Source organism: Hyperolius riggenbachi, chromosome 9 (assembly GCF_040937935.1).
Source record: "Hyperolius riggenbachi isolate aHypRig1 chromosome 9, aHypRig1.pri, whole genome shotgun sequence".
Taxonomy (NCBI): Eukaryota; Metazoa; Chordata; class Amphibia; order Anura; family Hyperoliidae; genus Hyperolius; species Hyperolius riggenbachi.
Window position 1 is genome coordinate 25,904,483 of NC_090654.1, and position 21,098 is coordinate 25,925,580.

The 21,098-nt window shown below is 47.2% G+C and overlaps 1 protein-coding gene across 1 annotated transcript; it reads right to left on the reverse strand.

The window, feature by feature from the left end:
* Positions 1 to 974: 974 nt before the first annotated feature.
* On the reverse strand, positions 975 to 19,167 carry GLMP (glycosylated lysosomal membrane protein). The gene is made up of 6 exons (XM_068252197.1): positions 19,063 to 19,167; positions 11,688 to 11,945; positions 9,577 to 9,780; positions 7,699 to 7,917; positions 6,727 to 7,004; positions 975 to 4,896 (listed from the first exon to the last, which is right to left on the reverse strand). Exons 1-6 carry the CDS (start codon positions 19,162 to 19,164, stop codon positions 4,719 to 4,721), a joined length of 1,239 nt encoding a protein of 412 aa, XP_068108298.1. The 5' UTR covers positions 19,165 to 19,167; the 3' UTR covers positions 975 to 4,718.
* Between the last annotated feature and the right edge of the window lie 1,931 nt (positions 19,168 to 21,098).

A 21,098-nucleotide genomic window follows, 5' to 3' on the forward strand; every position in this document is an offset into this window, starting at 1 on the left:
AATTGACGTTGATTAGACAGCACCCAAGGGTGGGATAAAACACTAGGGGCTTGATTTACTAAGAGGTGCTAACCTACTTAGCACGTCTAAAGTCTTAAGGCGCGCTAACCAGGGTGCTAAGTAGGTTAGCACCGGATTTCTCAATCAGATCGCGTGCAAAGTTCTGCGTGCAAAGTTTTACGTGCGCAAAGTTCTATGCGCGCTAAGTCCCATAGGCTTTAATGGGCACTTCGCGCGGAGCGCCCTGCGCTCTGTGCAGTGTGCGCGCAAAACTTTGCGCGCGGTACTTTGCGCACGATCACTACTTCTCACATTTCAACTGAGTTTAGACGTGCTAAGGGCCAGTGCTAAAGTTAGCACAGTTTTGTAAATCAAGCCCTTGGAGTCATCCATTTTGTAAAGGATTTTGGATTTGCACTTAATCACATCTCCATGCATGTTAAGCCTGGAACACACAAATTTTAATCATCCAATTTTATCACTTCCATGTAATATACGAACCTACCTACACAGTCTGTTCAGGGCTGTAAACCCTCATACAATATAGAGGTGGTTAAATTAGCCAGTGATTGGCCAATCAAAATTGTATGTGTGTATGCACCCTTAGGCAGAATCACTGGTCTTCCATTGAGAATATCAGGTCCTGAAGGACAGCTGTTCCTGTCACCCCTTAACTCTCCCACACATAGCAAGACTCTAGGCTTCCTCCAGTGTTCAGCGTCACTGCAAGCACCTGTACCACATCACTCAGTGCAGGAAGTGATATCACACGCCAGTGTCACATGGTACAGGCATCCACGCTGGAGGAGGGCAGGAGTTGCACTGGCGGAGAAGTGAAATTTCCACTGCACCCGGCACCAGGGGGGAGGGATGAGAGGGAGACACACCCACCGGAACTCAGTTGGTCATGATGCAGGGCTGGTTCTAGACTCTTTGTTGCCAAGCAAACCTGTGAGGAAGTGACCCTAACCCCCCCCCCCCCCCCCCCCAGATTGGAATGATTTCACAGCACCCGACAATTTGCATCTCACATTATAGCTGCGGTGAGCCTCCATAAAGCACCCTCAGTATAGGTAGGTAGCCAGTTATCGGTGCCCCCAGTGTTGGTAGCTAGGTACAGTTGCCCCCAGTATAGGCTAGTCAGGTACAGTTGCCCCCAGTATAGGTTGGCCAGGCAATCTCTTCACTTCCTGTTTCTGCCCCCAGACTTTAGCCACCTGAGGAAGTCACCTCACTTGGCATCATAGGCAGACCGGGCCTGTCGTGATGAGATCAAACACCGTTACACAACCGAGCCATTTCAACAAAGATCTTTTTTGATATCCTCAATCGATCCAAACTGCCGCAACATCGAGTAACACATGAGCCCGTCCTTTTACAACATTAGGCTTAGGTCTGCTGAACAAACATGAAGATCTCTAATAAATGTGAAATCACCCATAACTCACCATTTTGGTCCCAGACAAGTTTCAATAAAAATACACAATATGCAAGTAGATTAGTAAATGAATGACAATAACCTGGTAAGCGGTTACGTAGCATCCTTCCATAGCTGCATACACACAGACGATCCTTCACAATTGCTTCGCAACATAGATTAGGATTTCATTGGAATTTAACTCTGTGGTTCCCTGAAGGCAAGGGCGTAACTAGAGACCACCAGGCCCCCCTGCAAAAATGTGGATCCCCCCTTCCCTGGGCCAGAGGGGTCACAGCATGAGGGGAGCGCATTGGACATTGGTGGGGAGGCAGACAGTTCCCTCCTCCCGCCCCCCCCCCCATGGGCTCTTCCCTCCAGCATACATTACTGGCAGCAGGCAGGATACATACCTCCATCCACCGCAGAGGTCTCCAATTTCTAAGTGCTTCACGCTACTTCCTGTTTAAACAAGAAGCAGTGTCAGACACTTAGAGGAACCTCTGGCGGTGGAACGCAAGAAGGTATGTGTTCCTGCCAGCTGCTGGAGGCAGCAGGCTGGAGGGGAGAGCCTGAGGTGGGGGGCAGGGGGGGGCGATATCCAATGCACTCCCCTCATGTTGCGACCCCTCCGGCCCCCAAAAAACAGCCCTGAGTGGGCTCTATACAGACCCCGCCCCTACGGGTTACATCCCCTATTGTTAGGCCCTACTGACTGTATCAAATGTGATTAAGTTTTTTTTTTTTTTCTTCTTTCAAACCAAACTATGTAACTAGATTTCATACAGTCAAAAAAATCATTTAATGCAACAAAGTTTTTGCGGATATTTTAAATGCTGGTTAAAGTGGACCTGAAATCTTGCACAGGACATAAGGAAACCGGAGAAATGCACCCTGTATAAAATTAGAGCGTTTAGCCTGTTTAATTCCCCCCTCATCTGTGTCTAATCACAAGTGTAATTTGATCTCTCAGCTGTATCAGCTGACTACTTTGGCAGAGCAGCTAATTTGTAAACACAGGATGTTAACCTTATGTCTGCTTCCATGAAAGCGGGAAGTACCGTAGACACTGCAGATTTACTGGAGGATTTGTATCAGCTGTAACAAAAATGTTTTTTCTTTAAAGGTTATTATGCTGATGCTTATCTTTTAGAGTTCAGGTCCTCTTTAAAGAGACTCCGTAACAAAAATTGCATCCTGTTTTTTATCATCCTACAAGTTCCAAAAGCTATTCTAATGTGTTCTGGCTTACTGCAGCACTTTCTACTATCACAGTCTCTGTAATAAATCAATGTATCTTTCCCTTGTCAGACTTGTCAGCCTGTGTCTGGAAGGCTGCCAAGTTCTTCAGTGTTGTGGTTCTGTGATGAATCTCCTCCCTCCAGGCCCCTTTCTGCACACTGCCTGTGTGTTATTTAGATTATGGCAGATTCTCTCTTCTCTCTTGACTTTTACAAGCTGGATAAATCGTCCTCTGAGCTGGCTGGGCTTTCACATACTGAAGAATTACAGACAAGGGCAAAGCTGTTTGCAGGAAGAAAAGAGCAGCCTGAAACTTCAGTGCATGAGAGCAGAAGGGGGAAAGAAACACACAATGATCTCTTGAGATACAAAAGGAAGGGTGTATACAGCCTGCTTGTGTATGGATGTATTTTCTATGTGTGGACATATTGTACATCAACCTACTTCCTGTTTTGGTGGCCATTTTGTTTGTTTATAAACAAACTTTTTAAAACTGTTTTTAACCACTTTTAATGCGGCGGGGAGCGGTGAAATTGTGACAGAGGGTAATAGGAGATGTCCCCTAACGCACTGGTATGTTTACTTTTGTGCGATTTTAACAATACAGATTCTCTTTAAATGCACATAAGGCTGATGTATAAAATGTAAGAATAAATGTATAAAATAGGCGTCGTTTAAGATAGTAAGTAACACAAATGGGGACATTACAGGGGTGAAGGCAGCAATGGCGAAACCGGATGGGAAATCCCATCTTTGTCCTTTTGTGGCAAAAACTAGAGACGATGAGTGAAGTTGTACTGGTTCTGTCTTACAAGCAGACATTAAATGAAAACTGTGTGTTCCTTATCATTGGGTCAGTGCTACAACTGTGAACTGGTCCAGTTACAAGCCGCATATAGTTTGTATTAAATTAGCATACAAGCTGGAATGGTGATTATCTCATCCACTGTCTCTAGTAATAATCAAGAAAGCACCAAGTAATGACAACTTAAAGGGAACCTGAACTGAGAAGGATATGGATTTTTCCTTTTAAAATAATACCAGTTGCCTGACTATCCTCCTCATCCTGTGTCTCTAATACTTTTAGTCACAGCCCCTGAACAAGCATGCAGATCAGGTGCTCTGACTGAAGTCAGACTGGATTAGCTGCATGCTTGTTTCAGGTGTGTGATTCAGACACTACTGCAGACAAATAGATCAGCAGGACTGCCAGGCAACTAGTATTGTTTACAAGGAAATATCCATATCCCTCTCAGTTAAGGTTCCCTTTAAATGGAACCTGAAGTGAGAGGTATATGGAGGCTGCCATATTTCCTTCCTTTTAAACAATACCAGTTGCCTGGCTGCCCTGCCTCTAATACCTTTAGCCATAGATACTGAACAAGCATGCAGATCAGATCTGACTGAAGTGTGACAAGATTAGCTGCATGCTTGTTTCAGGTGTGTGATTCAGACACTACTGACACCAGATCAACAAAGATGCCAGGCAACTGGTATCGTTTAAAGGAAATAAATATGGCAGCCTCCATATGCATCTAATTTCAGGTGTCCTTTAACAAACAAAAAAAGGCAAGAATTCTGGCTAATCGCATCAAAACAGAAACCCGTATCAAAAATAATCATTCTCTTGCAACAAGGCAACTTCAAAAGAAAACCTAAAGAATACTAAAACACAACCTAAAGGCCTGACCTACAACAGAAGGCACTCAAACAGTTCCCTCTGCATAGCCATTCTCATCTCTTCTGCTTGTGGGCCGCCAAATACGTCTGTATATGCGGCTGTCGAGGGCGTGTCCTTGCAAGGAACGGGCAGACCACGAGGGCGTGTCCACGCAAGAAATCAGAGCAATCACGGGTAACAAAAACGTCAGTTTGATAAAAGGTCAAATGTACCGTCAAAGTGACGCTATACTGTAAACAATCCCTTTAAGTAGGGCCTTCAGGGAGCCGCCTCTGGCATGTCACCAGACGCAAGTCCCCCTTATTGCTTTTGGTCAGATATCCAGTCCTTGTGCAAATTGCCTGAGTATTTCTTTTCCTCCAGGAATTCCCGACGGTCCTAGTTGACCGGCTGGTAGTCAGTCACCATTATTCTTCTTCTGCTCCTGATTACCATGACAACGATGGAGCCCACAATTAACAGCACCAGGGGGGTGCCGAGCGCCACAGCCATAATACAGATCACCAGGATGGAGAAGGAGTCGCGGGGCGGTGTGCCGTAACCGATTAAGGCCGACCTGTAACAAGGGGCATTTAAAAAGAATTAGCTTTGAAGTATAAAGAAGAAAAAAAAAAATGTTAGAGTATCGGGAAGTTTTAGAAACAACCTTTAGGGCGTCCCTAAGGATGATTCTTTACTGCTAGGGAGGAGCGAGTTTTGTGAGACACAAGGGTTAATTCTAGCCAATGCATTACATGTTGCTTCTCCATCTTCCGGACACTCTTGCCTTCACAACCTAACTTCCACTATGGAGGTGGTAGTGTCGGAAAGATGGAGAGTGTTGTGCAATGCATCGGCGGTGACATAAGTAAGTTAGCCCCTTCTGCATGATGGCCTTTGCTCCCCGTACAGAGTGAGCACATGCCGGGAGGGCAGTGTCTTCCCCAGGGCCAAACAGGTTGCCGAGCCGCCCGGGTAAGATCAATTACCGCCCGGCTGTCACCAATGCAGTTAGCCGCTCAGCCGCCCTGCCAGCCACCCCAGCGCATACAGTCACAGTCCATGTCCGTGCACGCAGACAGTGGCTTAGCCTCGTACTATCACCGCAGCGTGCCCAGCTGTAACGACATACCGGGATCTCTTGCAAACAAAACAAGCCGCGCTACTCCTGAATGAATCAGTCTCTTTGCACGAGATCTCGCGCTTCCCGGCGAGCCCGTGCATTCATTGGCTCAAAGCACGGGCTCGCCGGGAAGCGCGAGATCTCGTGCAAAGAGACTGATTCATCAAAGGATATAGTGCGAGCAATCACCTGTTGCTCGCGGTAATAAATCAACGCAGCTTAACTCTGTTTCTATTCACAGTACACTCTAGTGTGCATAACTAAATAGCTGCAGCTAAGAAAAGCTGTGCGGTACTGATGTATTGCTACCACGATACTTCACTAGTTCGGCCACTACTATGTTTGTTAACACTACTGTGCACCTTTTGTAAGGAGCGGCTGTTTAGTTATGCTACACTAACACTAGAGTAGGTAATTGGTGCACATTACATTTTCCACACCGCCAAATTTCCCTGTGCTGTGCCATCCCAACTCACCCGGCTACTTTTTTATGCCACCCAGCTGGAAAAAAATCTGGGGAGAACACTGGAGGGATTACAGCTAATCAGGTAAGTATTTAACCCTGACACCCCCACAGACCTGAATCAAGACCACAGAGCCCGTCATGGCAGGCGCTGTCTTTTTTTTACTTTAGGTAGTCTTTAAAAAAGGACACCCGAGGTGAAAACAAACAAATGAAATAAACAATTGTATCTATCGTCCGTCTCCTAAAAATGACTTTCAGATATTCCACAGTTTTATTTTATATTTGAATCGACCTTTTACAGTTTTATTGTTTTTGCTCAATGACATTCATTAAAGTATTCCAGAGCTAAAATCTATGAACTCTTGACTATCTCGTTCCTGCTCTCAGAAACAATTTTCTGCTAGGAAAGTGTTTTATAGCTGTAATTTCTTATCAATGAGGGTCACACTGTAGTCTGACCCAGACAGAAACTGCCACTTACATACCTGATTAACTCTTTCAGGCAGAGAAAAAAAAAAAAGGAACAGCCTAGTTATTTGTGTGCTAGGCAATGTACATATGTATCTCACGTCACCTCGGGTATCCATTGTTTTTATATATTTTCAGGCACCTACAGCAGTAGCCGGTTTTTTTTCTCATTTATACATTTAGCCTATGCAGAAAAACTCTTGTATTTCTTTGGCTCCTGTAAGCCAGAGAGAGACAGCAAGGAAGCGATGGAGGAAGTGAAATCAGTTTAGGGAACAGGATTTAGCCGCTAAGCTGTGGCCGCGTTTGACGTAATGGAAAAAGTAGGGCAGAGATCGCCGGAGACTCACCAGCCCAAGAAGCTGTTTTTGTCGTAGAAGTCTCCCTCTGCGATGCCGAAGGAGATGTTGAAGGCCTCAATGTTGTATTCCTGCACCAGGTCTCTACCGAAGAAAGCGTGGACAATGCTGGGATACGGGAAGGTCTCGTTGAGGCTGCGAGGCTCGTACACCTGGCAGTGTAATGCGGCATCTCTCCCGCCTTTCGCAGCACCATAAGCCACTGACTTCCACTGGAAATAGCCCTGGGCATAGCTGGCGTTGGGAAAATCTGGCACCAGTTCCATCATCTGTGGGGAAAACATGAACTGGTTTACTTAAGTGAGGGAGTTAAGGTTTCTTAAAATACTCCCAAAACTATAAGTTCAGTAACTACTCTTAGATACATAAAAGAACATTTGAAAGCTTTGCCTGTGTTTAAAAACATTTACTTTCACAGCAGAGTGGTACAGGAGTGCTCATCTCTGGCTACTTGGCAAATGTAATCGTTGCCAGCCATGAGACACTCTCTGCCTGTGTCTTGATTCTCCTCCCTCCTTCCTTACTCTGCTGAATAGACATATCGCCCTGGGAACAGCTGAATCATGTCAGCAGAGGGAGGAGGAGGCAGAGTGAAGATACAGGCAGAGAGTGTCTCCTGGCCGGCAATCATTACATTTGCCGATTAGCCAGAGATGAGCAAGCCTGTACTGCTCTATGCAGTGAAAATAAAGGTGGCCAAACATCAGGAGACTTGGGGGCCAATCGACCATTCGGTTTCATTCTAGTTGAATAAAAATGTGCAGCAAGAGCATGTCCGATTGATGATGCAACCAATTTCAGGCTCAAATTGGTCGACACTTTCAATCAGACATGCTCTATCAGGTGCACGGTGGTAATGGTGTGAGATATTGCGACATACAAATACAAAAAAATAAAAATATAAAACTATAGTATAGTTATGCAAGGTTTGTGAGAGGTAAAATGATTCAGTTCCTGCCTCACCTCAAAGATAGAGGGTGTGTACTCGTCATCGATGGAGCGGACGGACCGCATCTTCTTGCGCCCCACTTTCTTCTCTAATGTCACCATCTCAAGAGCGAAGCGGGAGTTGTTGCCCCGCGGGTGGACGCCGGACATCACAAACTCCATCTTGGTGCTGTTGGCGGTGTGGAGTAGGCGGGGAGAGGTTAGGTCACGCCCAGTACCTTCATAGGCGGAGACCTGTGAGGAAGAAGAAAGTTAGAGTAGGGCTACAGACTTAGATATTGTAGCATGGAGAGGGCTGGAGAAAGGGACTCTAGCTTCAAGTCATGCTGGGAGAAACCTTAGTATAGCTTAGCATTTACAGATATACCAAGCTTAACCACTTCAGCCTATCTGGACAGATATACTCGTCCAGATAGGCTGCACCAACTGCTGCTGGCCCTGCGCGCTCCCGCCGCCTTCTGTTACCCCGGAGATCAATGAATGGGAACACAGTTCCCATTCATTGATCTAAGTCCCCGTATAAAAATCAGACTGCTTCTCTGAAATGCTGCGATCTTTCCAAGTTTCACGTACTCCCTTCACTTCCTGCAAGTGAGAGGACTTGCTTACAGGATGAAAAAAAAAAAAAAAAAAAAAAAGACCTTGAAGCCATCTTGTGGTCAAATAGTAAAAGCTACATCTACATACATTTTTTTTTTTTTTTTTAATTATGTACACAATTTTATTTTTTAATTAGAATGTTTAAAAAAAAAAAAAAAAAAAAAAAAGTTACAATTAAAACAACAACAACAACATTAATAGTTACCTAAGAGTCTGAACTTTTTTTCTAATATGCATCTCAAGAGAGTATATTACTATTGTCTTTTACATTATAAGCTTGTAAATAGTGATGGCCGCAAACTGAAAAAAAAAATGCATCTTTATTTCCAAATAAAATATTGGCGCCATACATTGTGATAGGGGCATAATTTAAATGGTGTAATAACCGGGACAAATGGGCAAATAAAATACGTCGGTTTTAATTACGGTAGCATGTATTATTTTAAAGCTATAATGGCCGAAACCTGAAAAAAAATAATTTTTTCAATTTTTTTTCTTAATATTACCGTTAAAATGCATTTAGAAAAAAATAATTCTTAGCTAAATTTACCACCCAAAGAAAGCCTAAGTGGTGGCGGAAAAATCAAGATATAGATCAATTCATTGTGATAAGTAGTGATAAAGTTATTGACGAATCAATGGGAGGTGAAAGTTGCTCAGATGCATAAGGTGAAAAACGACTGAAGGCTGAAGTGGTTAACTGGTGTTAAAACGGTCTGCTAAAGCATTCGGTGGTTCCATATATAAGCTGCTAAAATCTAGTGAAAATGTAAACAAAGTGCGTTACGTTTCAGGTTGGAAGTGCTGAGTAGTGGAGAGCAGCCATTTTAATTTTGCCATAATTTTCACAAAAATGTCACAGGTGTGCTTTAAAGTGAACCTGAACTCTTGCACAGGACACAAGAGAAAATAGAGAGAAATGCACAGTGTATTTTTAGAGAGAGAAGGGCCTGTCTAATTCCCCCTCATCTGTGTTTAATCACAAGTGTAGTTTGATCTCTCCGCACAGAAATTCGACAGTCTAGGCAGACGCAGCTAATCAGTAAACACAGGATGTTAACAGTTTGTCTGCTTCCATGAAAGAAAGGAAGTAGACACACTGCAGATTTATTGCAGGAGTTCTGTGGCCTATAACAAATGTTTTTCTTTAAAGGTTATTATGCTGTTGCATATATTTTAGAGCAGAGAGGAAGTTCAGAGTTCAGGTCTGCTTTAAGTTAGTGACTCATGAGTAACTAGTCTAGACAACCCCAGAAAACCTTGTCACACTCCCAGCAGACTTTTTCTCCCCACCTTGAACATGATGCTCCCGTTCCGGAAGTTCCCCTCGGCGTCGGTGGCGTTGGCCCCGGTCAGACATGCGGTCAGCGATGAGGTGTTCAGCGTTGTGTTGACGTTCTCCCAAGTGAATTCAGACAGATCGTAGGGAGGGTAGAAGAATTTAATGTCCGTGCCGGTGAAATCCGCCGTGTTGTTCACATCTCTGTATTCAAAGACCTGAAGATGGGCAAAAAACACCCCCAAAAAGTCAGATTGTGGGACTCCGTGAGAAATTTCAATATTCTAACTACTGCTGGGCAAACAGTTTTTTAGATTTAAAAAAAAAAAGGGGGGGGGGCAATTATCTGCAAAAAAAAATTATGGAGGTTGATGCAGGATTTGGCAAATGGCGTATGACCAACCAAATTCGAATGGTCCATTTAAAAGGTGCATCCACTTGCTATATTTTCCTGCATCAGCTAGAGCTGTTTGCATTAATCATTCCTAGTGGTACATGATATTAATCAATGTGGATCATATACCTACCACCTTGCACCACTTCATATTACATCCTATCTCAGCAGTGATCTGATGTAGTATCCCCCTCCCTGCGCAGCCACAAGCTCTGTACAGCTCATGGCAGTATAAAGCCTCAGCGACACGCCGCATCTGCCCCGCGCCTCTAGGTACTCCACCCCATTGCCTGCCCAACCTCATCATGCCCATCTCAACCTCCCTAGTGCTCCGCCCTGCTCAACTTCTCTGTGCTCCGCCCATCTCAACCTCCCCAGTGCTCCGCCCTGCTCAACCTCCCAGGGCTCCGCTCAGCTCAACCTCCCAGGGCTCCGCCCAGCTCAACCTCCCAGGGCTCCGCCCAGCTCAACCTACCCCATGGTCCGCCCAGCTCAACCTCACCATGCTCTGCCCAACCTCTCTGCACCCTGTTTAACCTCACCATATAATTTGCATGCAAATCAGAATCATTATCTCATTGTCCATCCTGATTTACCACACTATCCAAAACTACAGTAGAACCAAAATCCGGCATAACATTTAGCATACGCAGACTTTCGCTTTAATACAACACATGTTGCTGATTTGGGATGGTCATATGAGATGCAAGCAACTCAGAATAATGCGGTATTAGGAAAATTCTGAAAAAAAATGTATGCAGCTTGATAATGGACTCATCCAATCTTCCCAAGAAGAAATTTAAGTAACATATCTGCATACAAAATTTGCATGATACTGCAACTTAGGCCTCTTTTCCACGAACTGTTTACAGGCAGTGAATGACTCTCAAACTCTGGCAACTGCTCACTGCTGCCTGGCAACTGCTCACTGAGCACACAGCTCAACAGTTTGTGGAAAAGAGGCCTAACCCTCGGAATCATTTGCATCTCATTATACATGCCTATTGCTAAAAGAGGATGTGAGGGAATCTGGCAGGAATAAATGAGCCAATAAAAACCTTGCAGTGGTGGTCTCCCCCTCCTTTACCCAACAATAAAGGATAAATATTTTAGCTAGAGCTACCCCTCAAGCATTTGCATGTAGGGATAGTCAATGAGATGCAAATTTTGAGCTAATGCAGAATTATGCAAATTTTGTATACAAATTTATGCAGCTTGAAAATGGACCAATCAAATCCTGCTTAAAGACATTGGGAACCGCTTTATAAAAAAAAGAAGCCAGATACTTACCTAAGGAGAGGGAAGGGTCTGGGTCCTAATGAGCCTTCCCACTCCTCATCTGGTGCCCGAGGTGCTGTGTTGTCCTCCGCCAGCGAAGGTGACTTCGGAAGGTCTTCGGGAGCCCGAGTACTCCTGAATACCCTCTATCGCGCAGTCACAGTATGGAGCCGCATGTCTTCGGGGCAACTGGTGGGGGATTTGTACGGGGGAGCCAGCGCTGCACCGAGGGCACTGGCAGAGGAGACAGAAGGCTCATTAGGACCGAGCCTTCCCTTTTCTTAGGTAAGTATCTGGCTTCTTTTTTTATAAAAGCGGTTCCCAATGACTCAGTAAAATTCAATTGGTCCTTTTTCAAGCTGGATAAATTTGTATACAACATTTCACATAATCCTGCATCTCATTGACCACCCCTATTTGTGTGTTTCAGCTCTCCGGCGCCCCCTCACGTACTCTGGTGAACAGCAGGGCGGTGGAGTAGCGGACGCGGTCGGCCGGCTCGATCCTGATGGCTCCGTCAGGCTCGGAGGACAGCAGCTTGCTCCAGTTGACGTGCAGTTGGGTTTGGTCGCTCTCAGTGTAGATGAGGAGGACGGTGGGGACCCCGATGGTGCTCCACACATAATGGATGGTGCTGCCGTTTCCCACCGCTCGGACGTGCAGCAGGTTCACGCTGGCATTAGCAGAGCCGGGGTTATACTCAAAGGAGACCTGAAGAAAAAATGCAAGCAGTCAGTCATCTGTGAAATCATGTGACAATCGGAGATCTGATTGGTCAATGTTGTGAGTTACTTCAATGCTGGCCACACACCCTACAATCTTGATTGCGCAATCTTAACGCTTCCATGTGGTATGAGAGCCAGGGCTGGATCAAGCTACAATGGGGCTCTGGGGCAAAAGTAACTTGCGCCCCCCCTGCACCCACATACACAGTGATGGAAGGTGGAAGACAGCTTGCACACCGATCCCTCTACAAAAGGGAAGATACTCATACAATTGGCACGCGCCATGGCCACTGAGCACCTGCATAGTGCAGAACGCTGGTGACTTGCAAGGCGAGTGGTGCTATCCACAGCTGTGAGAGGAGAGGAATGAAGGAATCCCCGCTGCCATGAGCCTGGTCTCTGGCTCAAAGGGACAAAGCCTGCAAGCTGGTACACCCATATGCCCAAAGTGTGCCGAAATTGAACACTAGGACTTAGTCACGGGTCAACCTTAATATCTACCGGCCACCTTCCTCCCTCATAAAGTTCCCTGGTGTCTAATGGCTCCCCTCCAATCCCTACACAGTTCCCCGGTGTCTAGTGGTCCTCCCTTACCAATACAATTCCGTGGTGTTTAGTGCTTTCCCCCTACCTCCTCCATATGGCTTCCCTGGTGGTCTATAGTGGGTCAAACATAATGCAAAGTGGGGAAACCACTCGGGGGTCAAATTTAATGGCTCTGAGGGGCCGGAGTTTGATATGTTTGGTCTAGAGCAGGCATGGGCAAACTTGGCCCTCCAGCTGTTAAGGAACTACAAGTCCCACAATGCATTGCAGGAGTCTGACAGCCACAGTCATGACTCAAAGGCAAATGCATTGTGGGACTTGTAGTTCCGTAACAGCTGGAGAGCCGAGTTTGCCCATGCCTGGTCTAGAGTGTGAATGAGGCTAAACTGAGCTTCCCATGGGCCTTTATGCGCAAGTATTAGGAAAGGCTGGGATGAGGCTCGGTTCCCACTTTGTACAATTGCATCCGTCCTGCGCTGTCCACTCAGAATCAGCCCGCCGAAGCAATCACCGCTCACCTGTCCCACTGTCGCTCGGCCCCTCTATGTTCAGTCCGGAGGCCAGCAAAAGCATGGGGCTCTTCATAGGCTGCATTAGGCCAATTCTCCCTAGCAACAGGGAGAATTTTCATTGGTCCACTATTAACCAATGAGAATTCTCCCTGTTGCTGAGGATTCCCATTGGTCTTTTGCAGCCCAATGGAGATCCCCATGCTTCTTCCCTGTGTACAGGAAGCAAGCGGTAGTGATCTGCGGCGGGACACGTAGCCTGGGGAAAGAGGCAGACGCATCCGCCTGGCCCAGGATTATCGAGGACGACACAGACGTGCAGCTCACTTACCGCAATGGATCCCGCAAATCAGCTGCAGAGTGACAAGTGTGACTGCCTCCAATGCATAAATTAGGAGCCATTCACTGTCCGCTTAGGGGATGAGCGGAGGAGGAGAAAAAAAAGAAGTGTCCTTTCTCAGCATAAGTGGAAACACAGCCTTAGTTATTAATAAGGAAGATGGTAAAAGAAAAAAGGAAATAGCAACAGAGCTAAACAATAAGCCAAAAAAATATTGGTACTCAGCGCCCAAAATCTACATTAGGGCCAGATCACACTCAGCCGTGAACCGCAATCGCGTTCGTGATTCGGCAGGGAAAAATGTGCTTGCGATTCCAGTTCACTAGAATGAGAATCACACGGCGATCGTCCCCATGCAGCGAGTTTGCGATTGACCACATCCGCAGCAGTGAGAACGTATCCATAGGGATACATTGGCAGCAGCACTTGGCTGATCACCGGCGATCAGCAAAGCGCTGCAAAAGCGCCAAGTGTGAACCAGCCCTTAGGGCCCATTCACACTTGTGCATTTTTAGAGCGATTTCAGCATTGCTGAAAATCGCTAGCGGTTTGAAAATTGCGTGTACAATGAACGTATATGGAAGTGTTCTCATCTAAGCGATTTGCTGAAACGCAAATGTGTTGCCTGCAGTGTTTTCTGAGCGATTCTGCAGGCTAAATTGAACTAGAAATCACAAAATGCTACTCGCTGAAAAAATGGTGAAAAAACACTTTCTATACAGTGGGAAAAAAAAAAACCATTGGGAAATCGCTAGGAAAAAAACGCCAGAAAATCGCTCAGCATTTGGTTTGCGTTTAGCGATTTCTAGTGTGAATGGACCCTTAGAAATGCTCTGTTCTCAGATTTGGATGATGGGGCTGATCCTTGGCGCTTTGCACAGCTCAGACAATTCAGCTTCACAACTTTGCAGTCTGTCCTCACCTTTCTGAAACTCTGCCAACTACCTGATTTACTTATTGTGCAGCAGCAGACAGAGAAGCTGCCCTGCCAGTAGCAGTGCTGCTGTATTATCTATTCATCCTGAGTCCCAGGGGGTGGGGGAGGACACCCCAGGCACAGACAGGAGGGAAGCTGCGGGGGAAGGGAGGCTCTGACTACTCAGCAAATGTACCCAGAGCCAAGATGACTCAACTAGGTGATGCCACACAGGACACAAGGAAACAAGAAAGTCTGCCTGGTGTGTGTACACTAAGGAGGTGTGTGTGTGTGTGTGGGGGGGGGGGGGGGGTGAGGGGAAGAAAGGAGAGATATAGATGCATTTCCCTTATATTATAGCTTATAAATTTCCAACTACACTAACATTTTCTGCTGGTGACCGTGAAGGTTGAAATAAAGATGCATTTCTCTTATATTTCAAACTACACTAATAACTTCTGCAGGTGACTGGGAAAGTCGACACATGCTAAAGAGAATGTACTTTTCATCTGTTCAAGTGTCTGTCCCCAAGACCCGCCAAAGCCGATTTAATGATCTGGGAACTGGATCTTTGAGGCCAGTTTTACAACTGGCCATTGTGTTGCAGTTCGATGCTCCGCCCCCACCGCATCGTACAAAAACAAAACTTAATTCTCAAGATCCTGCAGCAGAGTGCCAACAGAGTCATATGCCTAGCGCTGTTAGGGGCCCTGTGTGCTGAGTGTATGGCCACCTTACGACGATTTGCAGACCGCAGAACGGCAGATCGGCAGCGATTGCTAGCGCTTAATGCTGGCAATTCATGTTGAATGCAAATGCGGTACATGCAGCACTTTTTAAGCAATTGTAATAAAGGGGTTCTTCTAGGGGGGGGGGGGTTGAAAATTAAATCTGACACTTCCTGGGGCTTCTATCAGCCCCCTGCAGCTGTAATGTCCCACGCCGTCCTCCAACGATCACCCGTTCTCCGCCGCTGGCACCGGGCAATTTTTCATCTAACAAGACGAATAATGCTCACTCCCGCTCGTGTCATCGGGAGCTTACTGCGCAGGCACAGTACGAAGATGGCGCGCGTGGGATGGAACGTGCACACGGCCACGGCACCACAGTTGGAAAAGAAATCGAGTTAAACCGGGCTCAGCGGCGGGAAACAGAGGATCGTTGGAGGACAGCGTAGGATATTACAGCTACAGTGGGCCGGTAGAAGCCCCAGGTAAGTGTCTGTTTTTATTTTCAACACACCCCCTTCCCAGAGAACCCCTTTAAGAAAGTGGTATATGCAAGCACTCAAAAATCATGAAAATGTCCAGAAAAAAAATACAGCTACCACAAAACGCTAGCAATACTTGCTAGCATTTTGTGATCTCCAATGTGAATGGGCCCTCACCCCACCAATAACATGTAGCAAAGCTAGCCATTGTTAGCTAGTGTTTCCAGGAATGTTTTTATTGCTGTGTTATTACTATCATATGTGATAAGTAAAAATCACAGCCTGGGCACTATATGCACGGAGTTTGTATGTTCTCCCCGTGTCTATGTGGGTTTCCTCCGGGCACTCCGGTTTTCTCCCACATTCAAAAAACATACAGATAAGTTAATTGGCTTCCCCTTAAATTGGCCCTAGACTACCATACATACACTTCACAATATATACATAGACATAGGACAATGGTAAGATTAGATTGTGAGCTCCTCTGAAGACAGTCAGTGACATGACAATGTACTCTGTACAGCGCTGCAGAAGAGGTGAACACTATATAAATAAAAACAAAAAATGTGCTTTCCTAAAACAGAAAGAATTTGCAATAATTCAGGTTGGAGTGAGCTTGAGATGTCTCCCAGAGCATCACTGCTGAATATATGCAAATTAACCATTGTACCCTTAGAAGCTAAACACACCTCCAGAACCGCTGGAATGCAATGATGTGTCAGCTTGTTAAATTGTACAGAGCCAGAATAATCCAACATGCATACAGACTGTTTCAGATTGTTTGATCCTCATCAGTGCATGGCATGGATTAATTTGGCTCTATGCAGTAGGGCTTGTAAACCGATATAATAATAAACAACATTATGTCTCAACTGTTCCTGTAGAACCACAAGTCCCAGCACACCCCAGTCCCTTGTGCTCCACATAATAACATGAGCTCTGTGTTAGTTGGTGAGGAACCACAAGTCCTAGTCCCCTGTACATAGTAACATGAGCTGAGTTACCGGTAGTTGGTGAGGAACCTTAATTCCCAGCATGCCCCAGTCTCCTGTACCCCCACACATATGAGCTCTGTGTTAGCTGGTGAGGAACCACAAGTCCCAGCATGCCCCAGTCTCCTGTACCCCCACATAATATGAGCTCTATGTTGGCTGGTGAGGAACCACAAGTCCCAGCATGCCCCAGTCTCCTGTACCACCACACATATGAGCTCTGTGTTAGCTGGTGAGGAACCACAAGTCCCAACATGCCCCAGTCTCCTGAACCCCCACATAATGAGCTCTATGTTGGCTGGTGAGGAACCACAAGTCCCAACATGCCCCAGTCTCCTGAACCCCCACATAATGAGCTCTATGTTGGCTGGTGAGGAACCACAAGTCCCAACATGCCCCAGTCTCCTGTACCCCCACATAATATGAGCTCTATGTTGGCTGGTGAGGAACCACAAGTCCCAGCATGCCCCAGTCTCCTGTACCCCCACATAATATGAGCTCTATGTTGGCTGGTGAGGAACCACAAGTCCCAGCATGCCCCAGTCTCCTGAACCCCCACATAATATGAGCTCTATGTTGGCTGGTGAGGAACCACAAGTCCCAGCATGCCCCAGTCTCCTGAACCCCCACATAATATGAGCTCTATGTTGGCTGGTGAGGAACCACAAGTCCCAGCATGCCCCAGTCTCCTGAACCCCCACATAATATGAGCTCTATGTTGGCTGGTGAGGAACCACAAGTCCCAGCATGCCCCAGTCTCCTGAACCCCCACATAATGAGCTCTATGTTGGCTGGTGAGGAACCACAAGTCCCAACATGCCCCAGTCTCCTGTACCACCACACATATGAGCTCTGTGTTAGCTGGTGAGGAACCACAAGTCCCAGCATGCCCCAGTCTCCTGAACCCCCACATAATGAGCTCTATGTTGGCTGGTGAGGAACCACAAGTCCCAGCATGCCCCAGTCTCCTGAACCCCACATAATATGAGCTCTATGTTGGCTGGTGAGGAACCACAAGTCCCAGCATGCCCCAGTCTCCTGAACCCCCACATAATGAGCTCTATGTTGGCTGGTGAGGAACCACAAGTCCCAACATGCCCCAGTCTCCTGTACCCCCACATATGAGCTCTGTGTTAGCTGGTGAGGAACCACAAGTCCCAGCATGCCCCAGTCTCCTGTACCCCCACATAATATGAGCTCTATGTTGGCTGGTGAGGAACCACAAGTCCCAGCATGCCCCAGTCTCCTGTACCCCCACATAATATGAGCTCTATGTTGGCTGGTAAGGAACCACAAGTCCCAGCATGCCCCAGTCTCCTGTACCCCTACATAATAACATAAGCTCTATGTTGGCTGGTGAGGAACCACAAGTCCCAGCATGCCCCAGTCTCCTGTACCACCACATAATATGAGCTCTATGTTGGCTGGTGAGGAACCACAAGTCCCAGCATGCCCCAGTCTCCTGTACCCCCACATAATATGAGCTCTATGTTGGCTGGTAAGGAACCACAAGTCCCAGCATGCCCTAGTCTCCTGTACCCCCACATAATATGAGCTCTATGTTGGCTGGTAAGGAACCACAAGTCCCAGCATGCCCTAGTCTCCTGTACCCCCACATAATAACATGAGCTCTATGTTGGCTGGTGAGGAACCACAAGTCCCAGCATGCCCCAGTCCCCTGTACCCCCACATAATAACATAAGCTCTATGTTGGCTGGTGAGGAACCACAAGTCCCAGCATGCCCCAGTCTCCTGTACCCCCACATAATAACATGAGCTCTATGTTGGCTGGTGAGGAACCACAAGTCCCAGCATGCCCCAGTCTCCTGTACCCCCACATAATAATATGAGCTCTATGTTGGCTGGTGAGGAACCACAAGTCCCAGCATGCCCCAGTCTCCTGTACCCCCACATAATAACATGAGCTCTATGTTGGCTGGTGAGGAACCACAAGTCCCAGCATGCCCCAGTCTCCTGTACCCCCCACATAATAACATGAGCTCTATGTTGGCTGGTGAGGAACCACAAGTCCCAGCATGCCCCAGTCTCCTGTACCCCCACATAATAACATGAGCTCTATGTTACCTGGTGAGGAACCATAAGTCCCAGCATGCCCCAGTCTCCTGTACCCCCACATAATAATATGAGCTCTATGTTGGATGGTGAGGAACCACAAGTCCCAGCATGCCCCAGTCTCCTGTACCCCCACATAATAACACGAGCTCTGTGTTAGCTGGTGAGGAACCACAAGTCCCAGCATGCCCCAGTCTCCTGTACCCCCACATAATAACATGAGCTCTATGTTGGCTGGTGAGGAACCACAAGTCCCAGCATGCCCTAGTCTCCTGTACCCCCACATAATAATATGAGCTCTGTGTTAGCTGGTGAGGAACTACAAGTCCCAGCATGCCCCAGTCTCCTGTACCCCTACATAATAACATGAGCTCTATGTTGGCTTGTGAGGAACCACAAGTCCCAGCCAGCCTGTGGATAACAGAACAGGATGCTGAAGATGCAGGGAGGAAGTGCTGCTCCCAGCCCCCCCTGCTGAGTGTTCTGTCCCCCCAGGCTGTGTGTGGCGAGATCTCACCTTCCTATGGATGTCCTCCGTCCCCCCCTCCACCTCCGGGACCCCGGTAGCCCACAGCCCCGCACACAGGGCCCCGATCAGCAGCACCACCTCCACTCCCATGGCTTCTGTAGCCAACAACAGCCGCTTCCGCCTCAGGCACGTGATTGTAAATCAGCTGACTGCAGCGGGGGCGTGGCCAGAACGCTAGACCGGCCAGACTCCTCCCACCCTGTTCTTATACATTGTAAAATGTAACAGGTTAGCAAACTCATGGTGAACCAGAACTAGAAATTCATTAAGGACAACTGTAACAAGAAGGATATGGACTAGTATGGAGGCTGCCATATTTATTTCCTTCTGAACAATACCAGTTGCCTGGCAGTTCTGCTAAACTATTTGGTTGCATTAGTGTCTGAATCAATCCAGAAACAAGCATGCAGCTAATCCTGTCAGATACACCTGATCTGCTGCATGCTTGTTCAGGGGCTATGGCTAAGTAGTAGAGGCAGAAGGCCAACAGGATAGCCAGGCAACTGGTATTGCTTAAAAAGAAATAAATATGTCAGCCTCCATATCCATCTCGCTTAAGTTGTCCTTTAACCTTACCTCCCTGGCAGTCTAATGCTACGTACACACATGCGACAACGATCGTTCGTTGTTAACGACGAACGATCTTTTAATTGACGAAAGAACGACCGAAGTAAAGTTAGTTCTAAAAAGTGTGTAACGATCACATCGTTAGAACGAACGTTACACCACGTAAAAGCACTTAATGCGCCTGCGCATAAAATTGTAAAATTCCATGGAGAAAAAGTGAAATGCGCATGTCCAGCCTGGTACGAACGATCGTTTCCAACGATGTACTACTTTTGCAAACGATCGTCGTTGGGAAAAATCCGCCGAGACAGAACTTTCTTTTGTAGCGATTTGGCTCGTTCGTCGTTAGACTTAATAGTCGGTGGTTCGTTTTTTGTAACGATCGTCGTTGGTAAAGATCGGGGAACGATCGTTACAAACGACTATAGTCGCATGTGTGTACGCACCTTTAGAGGCTGCGTCCGCGGGAAGATTTTTTTAAAATAAAAGTTGCGCTATATGTGTAAGCTAGCACTTTGCTAGCTAATTATGTCCCCCAAGCCCACCGGCACCGTTCTGATCCCCCCGATCGCCGCCGGCAATATTTACCCGTCCACGATCCTGTGAGAGCCGCAGCTTCACGATCCAGCTTCACTCGTCGCTATGGCGACAATCGGACATGACGTCATCAACGTCATGCACAGTCCCGATCCTCCCCATAGCAAAGCCTGGAGCTGAAGGCTGCGGCATCGCGGGATCCCTGGGGGGGTACGTATTACGCCAGTGATCGGGGGCGAGAATATAGCGCAATTTTTATTTTAAAAAAATCCTCCCAGGGCCATGTGATCCCCTGCAGCGGCTAGCCCGACACTGTGTTGGGCTTACCGCCAGGGAGGTTAAAGGGGTTCTGTGGCCTTTTTAAGAAACAAAAATTGTCACTTACCTGGGGCTTCTACCAGCCCCCTGCAGCTATCAAGTCCCACGCCGTCACTGAAGCCCCCTACGTCTCTTCCCGCAGGTCACCTGCCAATTGATCATCTAACTAGACGAATAGCACTGCGGCTGCGCGGCCGTGTGTCCACTCGTCATCAGGAGCTTACTGCGCAGGCACAGTGCAAGAAAACTTCTTACTGCGCCTGCGCAGTAAGCTCCCGATAACGCGCGTGGGAGTGAGGACGCCCACAGCCGCAGTGCTATTCGTCTAGTTAGATGAATAATTGGCAGGTGACCCGCGGGAAGAAACATAGGGGGCTTCAGTGACGGTGTGGGACTTGATAGCTGCAGGGGGCTGGTAGAAGCCCCAGGTAAGTGACACTTTTTGTTTTTTAACCATTTTCGGACCGCAGTGATTGAGATCTACGCCCTGTATTGGTGGGCTCCTGGCTGGCAGGGCGTAGATCTCAATCACTGTCCGCAGAGCGCATCCGCCATTTCCAGCGTTCCCCGCCGATCGCGCCGCTCAAACCCGACGATTCTCG